Here is a 23,514-nt window from a genome sequence, read left to right on the forward strand (position 1 = left end):
TTGAAGTGGCTGTATCAGAAAACACTCTTCTGCCTTCCTCCTCACTGCTTCTCTCTTATGTATGTGCTTGCCTGTTATATACTCACACTGCCTTCGCTTTGTCCAGTTTAATCTGTCCTGATTAGAGATGTGAAGGCCTGGGGAAAAAAACTCTGGAAAAATTGGGGGGAAAACTTTTTTTTTCCAAGGGCCGTTTTTGTCTTTTCTGAAAAATTGGAAAAATTGAACAGCTTTCGATTATGAAATATTTTCTTTTAGAATTTAAGACAGAGTATTTATATATTGTTACCTAGCCTTTACTCCCCCCAAAATGATTTCTAAAACCTATGTAATAAGACTTTTATAGAAAGACTAGAGATGTAAAATATTTGGAAATAATGAAGCCATAGGGAAAAATATTTTTAAATCCTGTGTATAAGATTCCTAACAGTTCTTTCATTCCTTATTAAAAGTATTGATCTAAATTTTACTGATAGACATTTATGCTCTGTTTCCCAACATATGAATAGAGTCATCACTGTGCATTCTTGACAGCTTGAGTTTTGTTCTATAGAGTCCTGTGTTTCTGATGCTGTAGCAGTCATTTAATGTAGTTCCAATCTATTCAGACCCTCTTTATGGATCACTGCCTTGTTGTGGCGAAGGGGCTTGCATAACTCAGTGAAGCCATAAGCTATGCCGTGCAGGGCCACCCAAGACGGACAGGTCATGGCAGAGAGTTCTGACAAAATGTGGTCCACTGGAGAAGGAAATGGCAACCCACTCCAGTATCCTTCCAAGAAAACCCCATGGAACGTATCACAAGGCTAAAAGAGATGATGCCGGAAGATGAGCCCCTCAGGTTGGAAGGTGTCCAATATACTACTGGGGAAGAGCAGAGGGTATTTCCAAGTAGCGCCAGAAAGAGTGAAGCGGATGGGCCAAAGCCGAAAGGACACTCAGCTGTGGATGTGTCTGGTGGTGAAAAGAAAGTCCGATGCTGTAAAGAACAATATTGTTTAGGAACCTGGAATGTCAGATCAATGAATCAAGGTAAGCTGGAGGTGGTCAAACATGAGATGGCAAGATTGAACATCGACATCTTGGGAATCAGCCAACTAAAATGGACAAGCATGGGTGAACTTAATTCAGGTGACCATTATATCTACGACTGTGGGCAAGAATCCCTTAGAAGAAATGGAGTAGCACTCATAGTCAACAAAAGGGTGGGAAAAGCAGTACTGGGGTACAATCTCAAAAACGATAGAATGATGTCAGTACGAATCCAAAGCAAACCATTCAACATCACAGTAATTCAAGTCTATGCCCCAACAACTGAGGCTAAAGAAGCTGAGGTTGATCGGTTCCAATAAGACCTACAACACCTTCTAGAACTAACACCAAAAAAAGATGTCCTCTTCATCATAGGGGATTGGAATGCTAAAGTTGGAAGTCAAGAAATCACCGGGATAACAGGCAAGCATGGCCTTGGTGTACAAAATGAAGCAGGACAAAGGCTAATAGAGTTTTGCCAAGAGAACACGCTGATCATAGCAAACCCTCTTTTCCAACAGCACAAGAGGCGACTCTACACATGGACATCACCAGATGGTCAGTATCGAAATCAGATTGATTATGTCCTTTGCAGCCAAAGATGGAGAAGCTCTATACAGTCAGTAAAAACAAGACCTGGAGCTGACTGTGGCTCAGATCATGAGCTGCTTCTTGCAAAATTTCAGCTTAAATTGAAGAACGTAGGAAAAACCACTAAACCATTCAGGTATGACCTAAATCATATCCCTGATGAATATACAGTGGAGGTGAGGAATAGATTTCAGGGATTAGACCTGATAGACAGAGTGCCTGAGGAACTCTGGACGGAGGTCTGTCACATTGTTCAGGAGGCAGCAACTCAATCCATCCCAAAGAAAAAGAAATGCAAGAAAGCCAAGTGGCTGTTTGATGAGGCTTTACAAATAGCTGAGGAAAGAAGGGAAGCGAAAAGCAAGGGAGAAAGGGGAAGATATACCCAACTGAAAGCAGAGTCCCAGAGAATAGCAAGGAGAGACAAGAAGGCCTTCTTAAATGAACAATGCAAAGAAATCGAGGAAAACAACAGAATGGGAAAGACTAGAGATCTCTTCAAGAAAATCGGAGATCTCAAGGGAACGTTTTGTGCAAAGACGGGCATGATAAAGGACAAAGAAGGCAGGGACCTAACAGAAGCAGATGAGATTAAGAAGAGGTGGAAAGAATGCACAGAAGAACTATACAGGGAAGATCTGAATGTCCCTGATAGCCATGATAGTGCCGTCACTGAACTTGAGCCGGACATTCTAGAGAGTGAAGTCAAGTGGGACTTAGGAAGCATTACTAACAACATAGCTAGCAGAGATGACAGTATTCCAGCTCAGCTATTTAAAATCCTAAACGATGATGCTGTTAAAGTGCTGCACTCAGTATGCCAACACATTTGGAACATGCAACAATGGCCACAAGACTGGAAAAGACCAGTTTACATTCCAATTCCAAAGAAGGGCAATGCCAAAGAGTGTTCAAACTACTGTACAATTGCACTCATTTCACATGACAGCAAGGTGATGCTCAAAATCCTACAAGCTAGGCTTCAACTACTGGAAGTACAAGCTGGGTTTCGAAGAGGCAGAGGAACTAGAGGTCAAATCACCAACATTTGCTGGATCGTGGAGAAAGCAAGAGAATTCCAGAAAAATGTCTATTTCTGCTTCATTGACTACGCTAAAGCCTTTGATTGTGTGGATCACAACAAACTGTGGCAAATTCTGGAAGAGATGGGAGTACCAGACCACCTTACCTGTCTCCTGAGAAACCTGTACGAGGGTCAAGAAGCAACAGTAAGAACCAGACATGGAACAACCGATTGGTTCAAAATTGGGAAAGGAGTACGACAAGGCTGCATATTGTCACCCTGCTTATTTAACTTATATGCAGAGTACATCATGAGAAACGCCGGGTTGGATGAATCACAGGTCGGAATTAAGATTTCTGGGAGAATTATCCACAACCTCAGATACGCAGACGATACCGCCCTAATGGCAGAAAGCGAAGAGGATCTAAGGAGCCTCTTGTTGAGGGTGAAAGTGGAGAGTGCAAAAGCTGGTTTGAAACTCAACATTAAAAAAACGAAGATCATGGCATCTGGCCCCATCACTTCCTGGCATATAGAAGGGGAAGAAATGGCAGCAGTGCCAGATTTTACTTTCTTAGGCTCCAAGATCACCACAGACGGTGACTGTAGCCATGAAATTAAAAGACGCTTGCTCCTTGGGAGGAAAGCTATGGCAAACCTAGACAGCATAGTAAGAACATCACCTTGCTGACAAAGGTTCGTATAATCAAAGCTATCGTTTTTCCAGTAGTAACGTATGGCTGTGAGAGCTGGACTATAAGGAAGGCTGAGCGCTGAAGAATCGATGCTTTTGAACTGTGGTGCTGGAGAAGACTCTTACGAGTCCCCTGGACTGCAAGGAGGTTAAATCAGTCCATCCTAAAGGAAATCAACCCTGAGTGCTCATTGGAAGGACAGATACTGAAGCTGAAGCTGAAATATTTTGGCCACCTAATGCGAAGAGAAAACTCCCTGGAAAAGACCCTGATGCTGGGAAAGATTGAAGGCAGAAGGAGAAGGGGACGGCAGAGGATGAGATGGCTAGATAGCATCACCGATGCAATGAATATGGACTTGAGCATACTCTGGGAGAGAGCACAGGACAGGAAGACCTGGCGTGCTATGGTCCATGGGGTCACGAAGAGTCGGACACAACTGAACAACAGCAACAAATCTATTCGGGCAATTACAAATTTACTGAGTTTACTTTTAAAAGTTTAAAAATATAATGATAATGTTATGAGCAAACTAAGTCATACATAAAATAACTGTAAGAACAGAAAGGTTGCTTTGTGCTCCTAAAGCAGCCCTCCCCAACCTGGTGCCCACTGTATGTTTTGGGCTACAGTACCCAGCATTCCTGACCATTGGCTGTGCTGCCTGATGCTGATTGGAGCTGAAGGGCATCAGGTTGGGAAAGGCTGTCTTTGGAGTGCTAAAAAAAATAAGTATTGCTTATTTTTGAACTTTTCAAAAATGTCCAATTTTTCACACACACCCCACCCCGATAAAACCCGGTATTTTTCCATGGCTTCAAAAGTTCTGGAAATTTTACATCTTTAGTCCTAACCATTATTTTTCCAGTTTGTTTCCCCCTTTAGCTATGTCTTAACCATAACGCAAGTCAGTGCACATTTTAAAATGTATATATAATTTGAATGTGTATATTCACAGGAAAGGTTGTTTTTCACTCCCTGTATTTAAACCTTTAGTTACTGGTGCTACAAAGCTCTCTAAGGGCTCAATCCTATGGATGCTAGACATTGTCAAGACGGCCATAGGATCTTTCAGTTTATGGGAACTGAGTTCAGTGCCAGCGCTCCAAGGTTGATTCTCACAAATCTGACTTCCTCCCCCCTCCCCCACTGCCTCATAGGCAGCGCAGTTCGTCTCTGGCTCTGCACTTGGAAGAGTAGCACGGAGTGGTCGAAAAGGGGGCTTTCCTGATGGGGAGGGGACCACAGAAGCGCCATTACGACGCTTCCCTTGTGCCGTCTGGCCTCCCCCCCCCCCCGCTCTGAGGCATTCCGGTTAGACAGCTGAAATCGGCTGAAATCTATCAAATGCAGGGTGGCCAGAGCAGAGGATCCCCTCTGTGCTTCACCCACCCCACATTGGATAGTCAGTTGCCTCCAAGTTCAAAGGTGGATGACTATCCCCATAGGATTGCACCCTAACTAGTGTTTCAAGCCCTAGTCCTGTAATATGGTCCTTGTGACTGGACTTAAGACTCTCTGTTTCCCATACTTCGTATCGTTCTTAGGTCAGCTTTTTGACCACTGGTCTTCACCAGAGCTTAGGCAGAATTGTAACTAAAGATTCCAGTTCCTTGACCCAAAGGGACCACTCCAGTTGCAAAGACCTGTGGCAAGCCTATAAACTTGAAACCAGTGCCATTAGTTGTTCTGGTCCTGCAGCTTCATTTATTGGAGGATTATTGCTTGTCCCATTGGAACAACACATCCTCGCTGGGCTTTCTGTTCCTTCACTCCCGGCTTCCCCACCTTCCATCCACTGTTCTAGCTCATTTTCCCAGTCCAGCCCACCTGCCTATCCTGCTTTCCATTTCTCTGCCTTTCAATTTCCGGTAAGCAATACACAGTCATTCCTGTTCCTAGTTATCATGTGAAGATTTCGCTCACAAAATCACTGTCCTTGTCATAGAAGCAATGGTCTTTTTTTTTTTAGTAATCTGTCATGGAACCATTCCTGTCAGTAGTTACAGTGCTCATGAATGTTCCAAGACGTCATAGCAGCTTAGCCAGTGGCTTGTGAGGGGAGGGAAAAAACTGGTAGAAGAAGACAGCTGCTGGTTAGCTTATTTTTATGCTATCCTATATAAAGAAAAGACCTTCTATCATGGTTTATTTATTTATTTGTTACACTTATATCCAACCTTTCCTCCAAGGAGCCCACAGTGGTTTACACAATCCTCTTCCTCTCCATTTTATCCGCACAACAACCCTGTGAGGTAGGTTAGGCTGAGAATCAGTGATGGGCCCAAATTTATTTATTTATTTATTTATTTCATTTCTATACCGCCCAATAGCTGAAGCTCTCTGGGCGGTTCACAAAAAAGTCACCCACTGAGCTTCATAGCCAAGTGGAGACTAGAACCAGTGTCTCCCGAGTCCCAGTTCAACACTATACCACTACAGCACACTGGCTCTCAGTGTATATAGGTCATATATAATAAGTAGAATATCTTAACATATTGGTGGAATTCAGCAGCTTCTCCTTATGGCAAAAGCCCAGCGAGTCTGCCTCTTTCCAAACTGAAGTAGACTGTCATTTGGTTCAATGAAATTTTATGAGTTTCTATTTTAGTGTTACTAATGAATAAAGCAATAGCACTTGCCTCGTCTCATCTTATCTCATCTCCTGTACTCTATTGAATTTAGTTTTTTTTCTTTTTTATTCCCATGATAAATGTTTTATACATTCGTGTGCTTATGCAAAGTTTTTCAGTGATTAAAGATTTTATGAAGTTATGATAGCAGTGCAATAGATTTTCATTCTTTAAAGATTTGCGCTTTCTCAAAATGACTAACTGAGTAAACTTAGAAAATGTCAGACATGCACATGCTCTTGACTCACTTTGTCACGGAAATATATTTTAAGACTACCTCAGAATTAAGAAGTTAAAGGGCACTGTATGCCCCATAATCCAAAGCAGAGTTATTTAAACCCAACATCACATGCATGACACCATACATTTATACTATGCCTTAATTAATGGAATTAATTATTCCATTAATGCTGTCGTCTGGTTCCAAACACTAACATATTAAAATCCTCACTTTAACTTGCACATTCTTCCCTCTACTATGCTTATTGTGACTACAACAAGGTGATTATTAAAGCATGGATCTCCCACATAACATGGTCTTTATATTGTATATACTTGGGGACAGGGACCAAGAAGGTTTAATGTTCTGCACAGTGACTACAACATGATTGCTAAAATATTAAGTGGTAGTTGCAATAGCAAGAGAGGTACAGAGATTTGCTGTGTTAAAAAAGAATGCTAACTTGGTATCAGATCTCTTCCTACAAGGTCCTGATTGTAAATATAATAAAATGTGCTTCCAAGCAGTCTAAATAACTCACATATCCAGGCAACTCATTAATCCAGTGCTAGTCTAGGTTTGTGATAGTGCAAGAAATCCACTTCTATATCATGCACCTCTGACAATGTAATATAAATGTGTGTGATTGGTGTAAGAAGCATACTGCAAAAGCAGAGGGTTTATAATAATTACCTATACCATAACTCTATGAGGGATTATTAAAGTCTCAATATTGCTTATTTTGATCTCTTCAAATAGTACCCGCCAGTGCCATCTACTTCTTGATGTGTTCAACTCAACAGAACATGAACTCACAATTAGTGCAAAGAACAATGAAGATCTAGTTCTGCATGCTGGAGAATGCCAACGGTAAGTTTAAAAACATAGCTCTGTTGCTTTATTGCGTCCTCTTCTTTTACAGTTATTCCTGTTTATATGTTATATTTATGTCCCATCTTGAATGCCTGAAGCTCAGAAGTGCATGTGGTTACTAGCTATTGTCCCTTTAACAACTATGACAAGTCCACAATATCTTTATTTGAATGGTTTATTGTATTTTCTCACCACAATTTACTTTTGTACTAGTAAGTTTCTTGAAGTACAACAATATGTAGATGATGACTGGGTTGGGGAAACAAAAAGCAACAAAATTTTTTAATCATAGCTTCTTTGGGAGTGGGGAATCAGCTCTGTGTTCCCCCTAAGTATCTTTTGGGTGCTTATTTTTGTACATTAAAATCGAATACATTTTTAAAACATTAAATGTGTATGCAGCTTAAAGGCTCAAGTTTGGATATGGTTGTAACAACATATTAGGCATGTACCACTTCTCCCGCCATCCTTCTTGCTCACTTTCAATGTTGAACAATTACTTTCCTAAATCATAGGCCTAGAACTCTTCTTGTATAAACTGCACGGTAGAATATTACTCAAATACTTCCTATAGGTATCCATATTTTAAGGGAGTAGTAGCCATAGTGCCTGATATCAAATCTGCATATGCATTATAAAAGAAGATCTGAATATTTAACAGTACAAGTTCAGTGGATTTTTTTCATTCAAAGGCACAAAGTGAGAACTGAACTCCTCACACTGTGGAATATAAAACAGAAAGTTCTGTATGACTACGTCTGTCTAAAAGCCCTAAAAGTATGTTTTTAAAACATAGCATCAGTAGGGCATTTTAGCTCATGCAGTTGCCTAGAAGACTCGGATGTCTGAAATCAAAACTCAGTGTTAGTTTCTTTCGTTCTGCACCTAGTATCACAGATGTTGTTTAAGATTGTAGTTGATCTTTTCAACTGAAGTTTCCACACTTAATCTCAATAGGACTCATGAGAACAAGCCATAGGGAATCTTGGGCTTGTGTGCTTCTGTGTTTTCCTCTGGTGCAGCCACAGGGAGGAGTTTGGATGCTTTTGCTTCTGTGTTTGATTAAGTGCAACTTCTCATGTCGTGCAAGCCGAATAGACTGTGGCTTATCTTAACGATGGTTTGTTGAAACAAGTCAGCTTCAAAGTATGGCTTATGAAGCTGACTAGTTTGACCAAACCGTAGTTAACATTAATCAGAGTTTAGGGTTCAGATGACATGCTAAACTCTGGTCAACCTAAAATGGAAACAGAATCGTCTAATCTTCTTGCAGCTGTGTTAGAAGGAGAGAGGGGAGGGAGGAGTATGCAAGCCCAAGGCTTTCTGTGACCTGTCTTCATAACAGTAAGCCATTCTTTAGTACAGCTTTTCCCAGCCTAGGACTCCCAGATGTTGTTGAACTACAGTTCCCATCATTTCCAGATATGAACTGTAGTTGGATAGTTGGGGTGGTGGGAGTTTTAGTCTAACAACATTTGGGGATCTGGGGATGGAAAAAGGTGGTTTCGCATTATGTGCAAACGCTCCCATTAGTGTCAGGTTTGTTAAAATGCTACTCAAAAAGAATTTTTGTTTAGGATTGGAGGAGTTTTCAGACTTGCATATAAAAATGTTACGATTACAATCATTATCCCTTTGGCTTATTGCCTTGATTTTTTATTTACAAATGTGTTTTTAATGAAGATATTCAAAGTTACCATGTATGATACGTTACCATGCAAACCCACATTTGGTAATTTATTATGCTTTGCACTTGTTTTGTTGTTGTTCAGTCGTTCAGTCATGTCCGACTCTTCGTGACCCCATGGACCATAGCACGCCAGGCCTTCCTGTCCTCCGCTGTCTCCCGGAGTGTGCTCAAGTTCATATTCATTGCATCGGTGATGCTATCTAGCCATCTCATCCTCTGCCGTCTCCTTCTCCTTTTGCCTTCAATCTTCCACTTCAATCTTGCACTTGCTTATCTAACTATTAAAATCAAGTTCATGATAGCCATTTGTAATTAAAAGTGGAAGGTATTATATCTTATTTTACCTAACCATTTAAATTCTGTGCCCAGAATGGCTGGCACTGAATAGTCCTGAACTACTTTGTTAGTGAAAAGATTTATCAAAGTGATGATCTGAGTAGATCAGCCCTATCATTTGTCTTTTGTGGTTCACCTCAAATGAGTTATGAAAGTGTTTTTTATGGATGTGTGGTAAACAGATTTCAGGGACTAACTGGAAAAGTCATTATACTTGAGATTTCTTTTTGAAAAATAGGTTGTATCCCCTGCCCATTATATACTCAAATGCTTTAACAACCACACTGCAGCTGCTACCAAATAAATGTATTTCCTAATATAGGGGGGAGAAAAGGAGAAATGAATCTACTTGAGCTGGCAGTTTGCTTCACTTTCATCAGAATTGCTTTCACTTCACTAAAGGAATGTTTATATAAAAACATCGTCCATTCAGACAAAATAGGTGGTAATGTGAAAACTGAGGTCAAGGTGTACCACATTTTTCTAAAGGTATAGGCTATAGTATATTTTATAAAGAGAGAAGGGAAATAGTAGCATTTAGGAAAGGAGTAGACTGCATAAATATAGCTTCAGCAACATCAGTTACATTTTCCAGATTTCATGGGTGTAGAGAAGTAAAGCATGTTGGGGGTGGATGGGGAGGAATCAAGCGTGTCAGATGGCACATCTGTGATGTAATGGAATTGTCATTTTTCCTGCTGAAGTATAACATACATCCTTTTTTTTTTTTTAAGGCATTTTAAGGTTATGCCAGGAACAGCATTTCCATTAAATGGGATGTTCTGTGATCTTAGAAAATGATTAGATTTTTTTTTAAATGTGGCAAGCAGTATATTAATCTGTTAAAATAAATGAATGAATCTTAACACCAAGGGTGCTTCTAAACAAACACCTCTAGCTCTACCGATGAAAAGACATTGTGCAACCTTATGTGATGCCATCAGCCCTCAAGGAGGCAGTGATAAGACCGCTCTTAAAGAAGCCCTCCTTGGATCCCCAGGTTCTAAACAACTTTTGCCCAGTCTCGAATCTGCCATTTTGGGGCAAGGTGATTGAGCGGGTGGTGGCGATGCAGTTGAAGGCACACTTGGAAGAAACCGATTATCTAGACCCATTTCAGTCGGGCTTCAGGCTTGGGCATAGGACAGAAATGGCCTTGGTCGCCTTGGTGGATGATATGAGGAGGGCTCTGGATAGGGGTGAATGCTCCTTCCTTGTTCTCCTCGACCTCTCGGCAGCTTTTGATACCGTTGACCATGGTATCCTCCTTAACCGCACCCCAAACCTCCTTTGGGGTGCGGTGTCATCAATATGCGGATGACACACAGCTCTACCTCTCATTCAAATCTTCACCAAGGTTGGCCGTAGAATCCCTGTCCAAATGTCTGGAGACAGTGAGTGGCTGGATGGGGAGGAATAAGCTGAAGCTGAACCCTGACAAGACCGAGGTACTTTTGGTGGGAGACAAGAGGAGGCTGGGGGATGTTGACCTCGTGTTGAATGGGGTACGGCTACCCTTGGAATACCAGGTCCGCAGCCTGGGGGTCATTTTGGACTCCCAGCTGCCCACGGGGGCTCAGGTGTCAGCTGTGAGCCGAACAGCGCTGTATCAACACCATCTGATACGGCGGCTGCACCCCTTCCTTCCCGACCATCTGCTCCCATCGGTAGTACATGCCCTGGTCTCCTCTCGTTTACACTACTGTAATGTGCTCTATGTGGGGTTAACCTTGAAGACGGTTCGGAAGCTGCAGCTGGTACAGAACGTGGCGGCTCACCTGATTAAAGGCAGCCGCCAGCGAGATCGCATCACTCCAGTGCTGAAGGAGTTGCACTGGTTACCAGTTGTTTTCCGGGCCAAATTCAAGGTGTTGGTTTTGACCTTTAAAACCCTATATGGTTCCGGCCCAGCCTATCTCAAGGAGCACCTCCAGCAATACCAGATAGGCCGCTCAGCAAGATGAGCCTCGGATGGCCTTCTCTCTGTCCCATCAGCCAGGACAGCTGGGCTGGTGAGGATGAGGGAGAGGGCCTTCTCTGTGGTGGCCCCCACTCTGTGGAACTCCCTCCCTAGGGAACTCCGCCATGCCCCCTCTTTAATGAGCTTCCGCCGTGCATTAAAAACGTTGTTGTTCAGACAGGCATTTGGGGTGGGTTAGGGTATTTTAGAAAATGTTGTTATTGTAGAATTTTATTGTTTTAAACTGTTGTATTATTTGCTTTATACATCGTCCAGAGTGGCTGGGTGACCAGCCAGATGGGCGATTAATAAATTTAATAAATAAATAAATAAATAAAAAAAATATTCTTTGGGAACTGTTTGCTGCCTGTGGATTAATATGGTTGGGTGTTTTTTTAGCAGTTTAATCTTGTTTATTTATATTTGTTATAGTAGAGGAAGCCACTGAATCATAAGGACAGAGCAGATAATTTAAAGAAGTAACAGAGAACTTTGCATGCTATAAGAGATTTTGATTAAGAAGAATATTAAAAATTGACATCCTTGTTAATTCTATCAAATGCTTTTCTGCACTATTATTTGGCTACAAAGTAGTTGTAGCAAGTGAAAAGTAATGCACGTTGGGGCAAAAAATCCCAACTTCAAGTATAGCCTGATGAGATCGGAGCTGGCGGTGACCGACCAGAAAAGAGATCTTGGAGTTGTGGTGGACAGCTCAATGAAGATGTCAACCCAGTGTGCGGCCTCTGTAAAAAAGGCAAACTTCATGTTAGGCATAATTAGAAAAGGAATTGAGAATAAAACTGCCAATATCATATTACCCCATACAAATCTATGGTGTGGCCACACTTGGAATGCTGTGTCCAGTTCTGCTCACCACACCTAAAAAATGATATTGTAGAGCTAGCGATGTACGAAAGTAATTTACCTTTTCGTGGATTGTGTTCGTGGGGGGGGGGGAGGCACTCCGTCTCTCCCCCCGGAATCCTCGACGGGGGGGAGGCGATCCGGTCCTCTCCCCCGGAATCCTGCCCGGCTGGCTCTGCTCTGCAGCTGTTCCGTGGAGCAGCCGGCCAGGGCCGTCTGCAGCTGGATTTCCGGCCGCGGACTGGCTGGTGCAGACGCAAATGGCAGCCGCTGTACCAGCAGCCATTTGCGTCCAGCCAGGCTGCCGTGATAGGCTACGTAAGTCTTTACGTAGCCTATCACGGCTGGGCAAAAAACAAACAAACAAACAAAAACAGCGTACGCAAATGGTGGCGGCTATGGCGGCGGCCATTAGCATTCCCTATTTTTCGCCATTCTAGCCTACGTAAATAGTTACGTAGGCAATTACGGTAAAAAAACGGGAACCGCAAATAACGTAGTGGGCGCTATTTGCGTTTCTCTTATTTTTCGCTGTAATTGCGTACGTAAATATTTACATAGGCTATAATGGCGAAAAATAGGGAATGCAAATGGCGGCCGCCGTAAGACGAAAGATGGCAATGGCGGCCGCAGCAACCCAGCTGCAGCCGGCCAGGAGACCAGCCACCCCAGCTGCCAGAACCGCCTCCACCGCGTCCGCCTCAGGTAAGTTCCATCCTGGGGGATTCCGCAGGGGGGGCAGGAGGCCATTCCGCCACGGATTCTGTGGGGCCGGATTCTTTAGAACTCACTGGAATCCGTGGTGGAATTCTCTGCCATCCCTATGTAGAGCTCGAAAAAGTGCAGAAAAGGGGCTGGAGCAATTCTCCTATGAGGGAAGATTAAAACCGCTAGGATTATTTAGCTTGGAAAAAAAGGAGGATAAGGAGAGACATGATAGATAAACAAAATTATGCATGGTGTGGAGAATGTGGATAGGGATACATTTTTCTCCATCTCTCAAAATTCTAGAACTCGGGGTCATCCTATAAAGCTGATTGGTGGGAGCTTCAGGACAGATAAAATAAAAGGAAGTCCTTCTTCACACAGCGCAGAGTTAAACTATGGAATTCACTACCACAGGCTGTAGTGATGGCTACCAGTTTGGATGACTTTAAAAGGGGGTTAGACAAATTCCTGGAGGAAAAAGCTATCAATGGCTACTAGTCCTGATGGCTATGTGCTACCTCCAGTACCAGAGGCAGTGAGCCTATGTACACCAGTTGCTGGGAAACATGGGTGGGAGGGTGCTGTTGCGTTCATGCCCTGCTTGTGGGTTCTTGGTCGACAGCTGGGTGGCCACTGTGTGAAGAGAATGCTGGACTAGATGGACCCTTGGTCTGATGCAGCATGGCTCTTCTTACGTTCTTATGTTCTTAGATTTTAAGTGTGATTAGTCAACAAGGTTTTAAAAAGAAGTCTTAACTAGATGGTTTGTGGTTGTTGCTTTTTTGTGCTTGGACAATTCTGTTTGAACTACTGATTAGTTCCTTTGCTAACATCTATTTCGGAATGGTTAAGTATTTTATTTTTTTCTAATCTGAAAACATGTTAACCAGATTGGGCACCAAAAGGCTAGCTGTGTATGTGCTCAGAAAGACGTTTTGCAGTTGCATCTTCACTGCAAAAGGAAAAGTGAGCAGTCAACTGTAGTATCACATTTTTATGGAAATGCTGACACAATTATATATCTTGATTTTTAGGCATGCCTTTCTTAAAGTTTGTTTTCCTCTCTTCTTCACTGCGAACAGATTATTTCTTTGATTGTATATAAAAACACTGAGCAGTTCCATTTGACAACAAATGGCCCTGTAGCCAAGGGCTCTGTGACACAGTAAGCCAGAGGTGGCACATAAATATTATGTTGCTATAAATTGAATATGGAGCATTAATCTTGCTGTTGTTTATGGATAGTACAATAAAATATTGGCTCATCTGAGGCCATCCAGGAAAGAGAATCATTGGATTTTATTGATTTTTTTTTAAACAAATGAAACATTAATACACAGTGACAACTTGGGAATACATTGACTACATCCGATATCAATATCCTATATTACAATACCGAGATTGTCTGATGTATATTCTTTTCATTTATCCTACTCCCTTCATATCCTGTTATCTTGACAAATCTTTCCATAACTGACCATGAGTCTGTGGAGGTTTTAATGTTTCCTTGTGCCTAATAATAAAAGTTATAAATTGATGTTATAAAGTGATGTGATCTTGCCTGAATAAAGGCAGCCGCCGGCGGGATCACATCACTCCAGTGCTGAAGGAGCTACACTGGTTACCAGTTGTTTTCCAGGCCAAATTCAAGGTGTTGGTTTTGACCTTTAAAACCCTATATGGTTCTGGCCCAGCCTATCTCAAGGAGCGCCTCCAGCAATACCAGATAGGCCGCTCAGCAAGATGAGCCTCGGATGGCCTTCTCTCTGTCCCATCAGCCAGGACAGCTGGGCTGGTGAGGATGAGGGAGAGGGCCTTCTCTGTGGTGGCCCCCACTCTGTGGAACTCCCTCCCTAGGGAACTCCGTCATGCCCCCTCTTTAATGAGCTTCCGCCGTGCATTAAAAACGTTGTTGTTCAGACAGGCATTTGGGGTGGGTTAGGGTATTTTAGAAAATGTTGTTATTGTAGAATTTTATTGTTTTAAACTGTTTTATTATTTGCTTTATACATCGTCCAGAGTGGCTGGGTGACCAGCCAGATGGGCGATTAATAAATTTAATTAATAAATAAATAAATAAAAAAAATATTCTTTGGGAACTGTTTGCTGCCTGTGGATTAATATGGTTGGGTGTTTTTTTAGCAGTTTAATCTTGTGTATTTATATTTGTTATAGTAGAGGAAGCCACTGAATCATAAGGACAGAGCAGATAATTTAAAGAAGTAACAGAGAACTTTGCATGCTATAAGAGATTTTGATTAAGAAGAATATTAAAAATTGACATCCTTGTTAATTCTATCAAATGCTTTTCTGCACTATTATTTGGCTACAAAGTAGTTGTAGCAAGTGAAAAGTAATGCACGTTGGGGCAAAAAATCCCAACTTCAAGTATAGCCTGATGAGATCGGAGCTGGCGGTGACCGACCAGAAAAGAGATCTTGGAGTTGTGGTGGACAGCTCAATGAAGATGTCAACCCAGTGTGCGGCCTCTGTAAAAAAGGCAAACTTCATGTTAGGCATAATTAGAAAAGGAATTGAGAATAAAACTGCCAATATCATATTACCCCATACAAATCTATGGTGTGGCCACACTTGGAATGCTGTGTCCAGTTCTGCTCACCACACCTAAAAAATGATATTGTAGAGCTAGCGATGTACGAAAGTAATTTACCTTTTCGTGGATTGTGTTCGTGGGGGGGGGGAGGCACTCCGTCTCTCCCCCCGGAATCCTCGACGGGGGGGAGGCGATCCGGTCCTCTCCCCCGGAATCCTGCCCGGCTGGCTCTGCTCTGCAGCTGTTCCGTGGAGCAGCCGGCCAGGGCCGTCTGCAGCTGGATTTCCGGCCGCGGACTGGCTGGTGCAGACGCAAATGGCAGCCGCTGTACCAGCAGCCATTTGCGTCCAGCCAGGCTGCCGTGATAGGCTACGTAAGTCTTTACGTAGCCTATCACGGCTGGGCAAAAAACAAACAAACAAACAAAAACAGCGTACGCAAATGGTGGCGGCTATGGCGGCGGCCATTAGCATTCCCTATTTTTCGCCATTCTAGCCTACGTAAATAGTTACATAGGCAATTACGGTAAAAAAACGGGAACCGCAAATAACGTAGTGGGCGCTATTTGCGTTTCTCTTATTTTTCGCTGTAATTGCGTACGTAAATATTTACATAGGCTATAATGGCGAAAAATAGGGAATGCAAATGGCGGCCGCCGTAAGACGAAAGATGGCAATGGCGGCCGCAGCAACCCAGCTGCAGCCGGCCAGGAGACCAGCCACCCCAGCTGCCAGAACCGCCTCCACCGCGTCCGCCTCAGGTAAGTTCCATCCTGGGGGATTCCGCAGGGGGGGCAGGAGGCCATTCCGCCACGGATTCTGTGGGGCCGGATTCTTTAGAACTCACTGGAATCCGTGGTGGAATTCTCTGCCATCCCTATGTAGAGCTCGAAAAAGTGCAGAAAAGGGGCTGGAGCAATTCTCCTATGAGGGAAGATTAAAACCGCTAGGATTATTTAGCTTGGAAAAAAAGGAGGATAAGGAGAGACATGATAGATAAACAAAATTATGCATGGTGTGGAGAATGTGGATAGGGATACATTTTTCTCCATCTCTCAAAATTCTAGAACTCGGGGTCATCCTATAAAGCTGATTGGTGGGAGCTTCAGGACAGATAAAATAAAAGGAAGTCCTTCTTCACACAGCGCAGAGTTAAACTATGGAATTCACTACCACAGGCTGTAGTGATGGCTACCAGTTTGGATGACTTTAAAAGGGGGTTAGACAAATTCCTGGAGGAAAAAGCTATCAATGGCTACTAGTCCTGATGGCTATGTGCTACCTCCAGTACCAGAGGCAGTGAGCCTATGTACACCAGTTGCTGGGAAACATGGGTGGGAGGGTGCTGTTGCGTTCATGCCCTGCTTGTGGGTTCTTGGTCGACAGCTGGGTGGCCACTGTGTGAAGAGAATGCTGGACTAGATGGACCCTTGGTCTGATGCAGCATGGCTCTTCTTACGTTCTTATGTTCTTAGATTTTAAGTGTGATTAGTCAACAAGGTTTTAAAAAGAAGTCTTAACTAGATGGTTTGTGGTTGTTGCTTTTTTGTGCTTGGACAATTCTGTTTGAACTACTGATTAGTTCCTTTGCTAACATCTATTTCGGAATGGTTAAGTATTTTATTTTTTTCTAATCTGAAAACATGTTAACCAGATTGGGCACCAAAAGGCTAGCTGTGTATGTGCTCAGAAAGACGTTTTGCAGTTGCATCTTCACTGCAAAAGGAAAAGTGAGCAGTCAACTGTAGTATCACATTTTTATGGAAATGCTGACACAATTATATATCTTGATTTTTAGGCATGCCTTTCTTAAAGTTTGTTTTCCTCTCTTCTTCACTGCGAACAGATTATTTCTTTGATTGTATATAAAAACACTGAGCAGTTCCATTTGACAACAAATGGCCCTGTAGCCAAGGGCTCTGTGACACAGTAAGCCAGAGGTGGCACATAAATATTATGTTGCTATAAATTGAATATGGAGCATTAATCTTGCTGTTGTTTATGGATAGTACAATAAAATATTGGCTCATCTGAGGCCATCCAGGAAAGAGAATCATTGGATTTTATTGATTTTTTTTTAAACAAATGAAACATTAATACACAGTGACAACTTGGGAATACATTGACTACATCCGATATCAATATCCTATATTACAATACCGAGATTGTCTGATGTATATTCTTTTCATTTATCCTACTCCCTTCATATCCTGTTATCTTGACAAATCTTTCCATAACTGACCATGAGTCTGTGGAGGTTTTAATGTTTCCTTGTGCCTAATAATAAAAGTTATAAATTGATGTTATAAAGTGATGTGATCTTGCCTGAATAAAGGCAGCCGCCGGCGGGATCACATCACTCCAGTGCTGAAGGAGCTACACTGGTTACCAGTTGTTTTCCAGGCCAAATTCAAGGTGTTGGTTTTGACCTTTAAAACCCTATATGGTTCTGGCCCAGCCTATCTCAAGGAGCGCCTCCAGCAATACCAGATAGGCCGCTCAGCAAGATGAGCCTCGGATGGCCTTCTCTCTGTCCCATCAGCCAGGACAGCTGGGCTGGTGAGGATGAGGGAGAGGGCCTTCTCTGTGGTGGCCCCCACTCTGTGGAACTCCCTCTCTAGGGAACTCCGCCATGCCCCCTCTTTAATGAGCTTCTGCCACGCATTAAAAACGTGGTTGTTCAGGCAGGCATTTGGGGTTGGTTAGGGTAGTTTTAGAAATGTGATGTTTTTAATGTAGAATTTTATTGTTTTGAACTGTTTTTATTGTTGTATATCACCAAGAGTGACTGGGTGACCAGCCAGATGGGTGAGTAATCAATTTAATAAATAAATAAATGTTTATAGTTAACATTCCTAGTTGCTCTTTTGACTTGGGTCAGCTTTTCCATAAGAGTGATTGACCAAACCCTGAGGTGCCATTGCTGTAATGTGGGCTTGTTTGTTCCTTGCTAACTCCTACAATTTCCATCTGGGCTGCTGCTCATAAGAAAGTCAGTATTTTTTTTTTTGTAGTTTGTCGTCAGCTTTGTCATACATTGAGAGCAGACCCATAGCTGGAGACAGATAAATCACTTGCCCTGTTATTTTTCCAGCTTCTTCAAACATCTCCTGCCAAAATTGTTGTATAACGACATATGACCACCACATATGAAAAAATGTACCAGTCATATCGCAGTTCTACCAACACTTAGGTAGTTAATTTGTATGTCTGGCTTAACTTCTGTGGTGTTAAGTACTACCTGTATAAAATTTTAATTGTGTTTTCTTTTATTTTTGTAGAAATAGATTTCATTGTCGCCATAATTTTATCCGTTTTGTTTGTTCAATTTCCATGCCCAGATCCTTTCCCCATGTTTGGTCCCTTCTGTATTTCCAAATTGCAAATCAGAGATAAACCCATACAGGACTAAGGTTATTCCTTTGATTTCTGTGTTTTCCTTTACTACTGATGTCTCAAATTCCATTACTGGGCATACTGTTTGTGCCTTAATGGCTAGATTATTTGAAAAATGGAGAATTTGATGTATTTGCATCCAATTGAATTTTACTTCCTGTAGTTGAGTTGTGATTGATTTTCCTGTTTTAGGGGTTAATGTCATGTATAGAACTGTAATCCTATATAAACCCTTCGAGCCCCATAACTGGAATTGTTGTAACTTATCTTTGTTGTAAAACAAGGGATGTAACAGAATGGGGATAATGGTAGTGCGGTCAGGCGTGAGTTTATTTTTCCATTCATGCCAAACTAGTAAAGTACACTTAAGGAATTGATTTTCTATTTCTTTGAGGGTTTTTAATTTTTTTTAACTGTTCTGTATATCAAGCCTTGTATTTCTTCTATACATTTCAGGCCTCTTTCCATGTGAATCCAGATCCCCCCTTTTGATTTATAAATTGCAGCAGCTGCCTAATTTGGTAAACTGCATAATAAATTTCTATATTAGGTATCCTGATTCCCCCTGCTTTATTTTTGTTGAAATAGTGCATTATATACGAGTCTAGGTTTTTATTTTTGTGAATAAACTGCATAATTACTTTTTGCCATTTTTTCAGGTAACCATCTGACAGGTGAATTGGAAGGGTTTGGAATGGATAAGACGGTTTGGGCGAAATTGTCATTTTAACAGCTGCTGTCTTCCCTAACCATGATAAATTGAGTTTTGTCCACCCTCTTAACAAGCTGTCTGTCAGAATAAGAGCCTGTAGTTCAGTTTAATAATCTTTTGCAGTTTGCCTGATAACTGGATTCCCAGGTATTTTATGTTTAAAGAATGTTGAATGTGGCCTCTTAACAACAACATCCTGAGATGACAGTGAGGATGTCGAGACAGAAAGGAAGTGGCTGAGTTAATTTTGGAATGCTATTGCTGGAGCATGGAGACAGAGAGGGAGCACCTGCTCAGTATGCTTAACAGTGAAATATGCTTAACAATGAAGTATGCCTGTGTAACCAGTTGTGCCTTGCCATATCTGGAGTGGTTTGTGCAGATACTTATGTAACCCTAGGCTATAACAGCTGGTGGTGTCCAGCCCTCGGGGCTTCCTCTTGCAAGTCACCCACAGCTGTGTGTGTTTCTGTCTTGTGAAAATAAAGCTTTGAATGAAAGTGCCTCGGAGTCTTACCTGTCATACGTGATTTCCATGACAAGAACATGTGGGGATATTATACAATTTATTCAGTTCCATTCTGTTGTCAGCTCCCATGTTCAGACTTAGAATATTCGATTTTTGGTAATTGATCATCAAACCTGCCTGTTTTCCATATTCTGCTATGATTTATAGTACCCTTGGTAACTCACTTTTGGGGTTTGACGAAGTTAGGTCTATATCATCTGCGTATAAATTAATAATGTGTTCTTGCCCATTGATTTGGAACCCTATTGATGGTTCCTTTCTGATAGCATTTGCCAGGTGTTGTATTTAAAAAGCAAAAAGTAACGGGGAAAGAGGACGACCTTGTTTTGTCCTTCTCTGTATATTGATTGGTAGTGAATCATAGTTGTTAGCCATAATTATTACCTGATGGAATCATATAGTCTGTGAAGTATATTGATAAAATTTGTGCCCATATCTAGACGTCTGCACACTTCAAGTAAAAAGAGCCATTCCAATTTGTCAAATGCTTTAGAAGCATCCAGGGAAGCAATTATAAATGGTTCATAAATGGTTTATGGTCTTAAATTTGGTACTATAATAAATGATATTGAAGGATCTTATAAGATCAGCTATTTCCCTATTTAGAACAAATCCAAATTGGTCTTTATGTATGTAATTGGGGGCCAGATTGTTTAATCTATTTTTTAGGAAGCTTGTAAAAGTTTTATAATCTTGGTTCAATAGAATTATTGGTCTATAGGCATTTAGAACATTTGGATTTTACCTGGTTTTGTATGACAATTATTCTTGATGTTTGCAAAGATACTGGAATTGGATTGTTTCCCAAAATATGGTTAAACACGTTCATCAGGTATGGGGATAGAGGTTCTTCAAATACTTTATGAAAAATTCCATCAAAACCATCTGTGCCCAGTGCTTTGTTACTCTTAATTTTTTTAATTGTTTCATGGAGTTCCTGAGAAGTTACTTTCTGGTTTGAAAGAATTTTGTGTTCTTCAGTAAATTTCTTGATTATATTGGATTGCGAATACTGTTTTATTTGGTTTAGGTTTGGGGAGAATGCAGTATAAATATTTTTAAGGTCTTTGAAAAACTTAATTTATTTTTACTATGTGATATTCTTTTTCTCCTTTCTCATTTTTAATTGCTGATATTTTATTTATTTATTTATTTATTTCTAATATAATTAGCCAAAAGCTTTGAATTTTTATTCCCAAATTTATAATATCTTTGATTAATGTATTGTAAATTCATAGTTACTTTGCCTAAATCTAGTGTTTTCAATTCACTTCTTTTTCTAGTTAGACTTTGGAATGTGTGCCATGATCAGTTTATTTAATGTTGTGAAGAGAGAATCATTTGAAGCACTGTGTGTTTTAATATAATCTATACTGTAATTTTTATTTTTTTTAATCATTTTCTTGTAACACACACTGCCATACCAGTGGGACTCTGTTGTTAACCTCCAGTGAATAGAGGACAAAGGACAAGCTATTCCAGTACAATCAGAAAGCTAGAAACATAAAGGGAAAAGAGACTATGGAAGGAAAAGACTGTCCAGTGGTGGTAACCTGCTAAGTATGTGCAATGTTTGTTTTCTTGCCTGAGATCAACATGACCTACACCTGTAACAAGTGCAAGTTGATCACGATGCTGGAAGAAAAACTAAGAGGACTGGAGCAGCGAGTGTTGATCCTCCAGGGAATTAGAGAACATGAAGAGTTCTTGGTGAGAATGGTGGAACTGCAGCAGCAAAGTGAAGAACAGAAGCTAATCAGATAGGGACAACATTAGCCCTCCTCCAATCATCTGGCAACCCATCCTCCATGATTTCTCAAAGATAATAGACAGTGGCTCTGAGAGTTCTTCTGCCAGTTCCTTTATTACTCTAGGATGCAGTTCATCTGGCCCTGGAGATTTGAACCCATTCAAAGTAATTCAGTGTTCCTTGACTATTGATCTCAAGCTGCAATCCTGCCCCTTCAGCCTGTACTTTACCTTTGCTGGGGGGGGGGGGTGTCATGGTGTTAATCAGGAGGGCTTTAAACTGAATCCTATGGGGGAGGGAGACGTAAAGTTGGGGGTAACAATGGATGAAGGCTCATGCACCACAATGGGGAGAACAGCTCTAACAGCACCCAATAATAGTCTTCAAAAACATAGGAAGAAAGCCTATATAAAGCACATGGTCTTTGATGTCCATATACTAATGCCCAGAGTGTGGGAAACAAACAGAACAAACTTGAACTCTTAATATGGGAGGGAAATTAGGACTTGATAGGTGTAATTGAAACTTGGTGGGATGACTCCCATGACTGGAATACAGCAACTGAAGGATATAACCTGTTCAAAAAGAACAGGAGGAACAGAAAGGGAGGTGGAGTTGCACTATATGTGAAAAATACATATCCCTGCACAGAAATACAGGAGGATGAGCTTGGTAGCCCCATTGAGTGCATCTGGGTTAAAATAAATGGAAAGGAAAGGAACGGTTCCTCCTGTGCAAGCAGCGAGCCATTGCTGACTCCTAGAGGGATGCTGCTTTCGCTGGCTTTTTCATGGCAGACGATAGTGGGGTGGTTTGCCATTGCCTTCCCCAGTCGTGACTACCTTTCCCCCAGCAAGCTGGGTACTCATTTTACTGGCCTCGGAAGGTTGGAAGGCTGAGTCGACCTGAGCCGGCTACCTGGGATCCAGCTTCCGCTGGGATCGAACTCAGGTCGTGGGGAGAGTTTTGGTTGCAATACTGCCGCCAACCACTCTGCGTCACACGAGGAGTCTACTACCGACCACCCAATCAAGGAGAAGATGAGGATGAAACTTTTGAAAAGCAAATTGCCAGTGTTTCAAGGAAGCATGATGTAGTAGTAATGGGGGACTCAGTTTCCCTGATATTTGTTGGGAGACAAATTCTGTAAAACATGGCCCCTCCAAGAAAGTCCTGACTTGTGTTGCTGATAACTTCCTCCTACAGAAAGTACAGGAAGGAACTAGAGGATCCTTGACTTGATCTTAACCAACAGAGATGACTTAGTGGATAACGTAGCAGTTACGGGAACTCTGGGGGAAAGTGACCATGTTATACTTGAGTTCTTGGTTCTAAAGGAAGCAAAAGCTGAGTGTAGCCAAACGCATACCCTGGATTTTAGGAAAGCCAATTTTAATAAACTCAGAACAGTGATAAGTAAGGTCTCATGACAAGCAACTCTAACGAGAAAAGGAGTCCAAGATGGGTGGGAGTTTTTAAAGAAGGAAATTCTAGAGGCACAAATACAAACAATTCCAACCAGAGAAAAAGGTGGAAGACAACAGAAGAAGCCAATGTGGCTTCACAAAATGCTTAGAGATGACCTGAACACAAAAAACAACACATACAGGAAGTGGAAGGAAGGCCAAGCTACAAATGAAGAGTACAGGCTGGTAGCACAGAATTGCAGGGATGGCATGAGGAAGGCTTAAGGTGAGAACGAGCTGAGATTAGCGAGAGATGCTAAAAGCAACAAAAAGGCTTTCTTCAGATATGTGCATAGTAAAAGGCAGAGGAAAGAAATGGTGGTTCAGCTATTAAATAAGGATGGCAAAATGATAACAGATGACAAAGAAAAGGCAGAAGTGCTTAATTCCTACTTTGGCTCAGTCTTCTCCCAGAAGAGGGTCTATGACCCCCCTGGCAAAGGCGAACTACAGGCTGAAGAGGCAGGATTGCAGTTTGA

General features: G+C 41.7%; 1 protein-coding gene across 7 annotated transcripts in view; it reads left to right on the forward strand.

Moving 5' to 3' along the window:
• The window catches only part of TRAPPC9 (trafficking protein particle complex subunit 9), a 579,153-nt gene that overhangs the window by 177,743 nt on the left and 377,896 nt on the right, over positions 1-23,514 (forward strand). For all 7 annotated transcript variants that reach the window (XM_084848692.1, XM_084848698.1, XM_084848699.1 and 4 more), the window contains exon 19: positions 6,955-7,065. In XM_084848692.1, the coding sequence (XP_084704818.1) occupies positions 6,955-7,065 (111 nt within the window). The remainder of the gene's footprint in view (positions 1-6,954; positions 7,066-23,514) is intronic.

The sequence above is a fragment of the Heloderma suspectum genome, chromosome 4 (assembly GCF_057233095.1).
Source record: "Heloderma suspectum isolate Gila_16-S chromosome 4, 16-S_ref, whole genome shotgun sequence".
Classification (NCBI taxonomy): Eukaryota; Metazoa; Chordata; class Lepidosauria; order Squamata; family Helodermatidae; genus Heloderma; species Heloderma suspectum.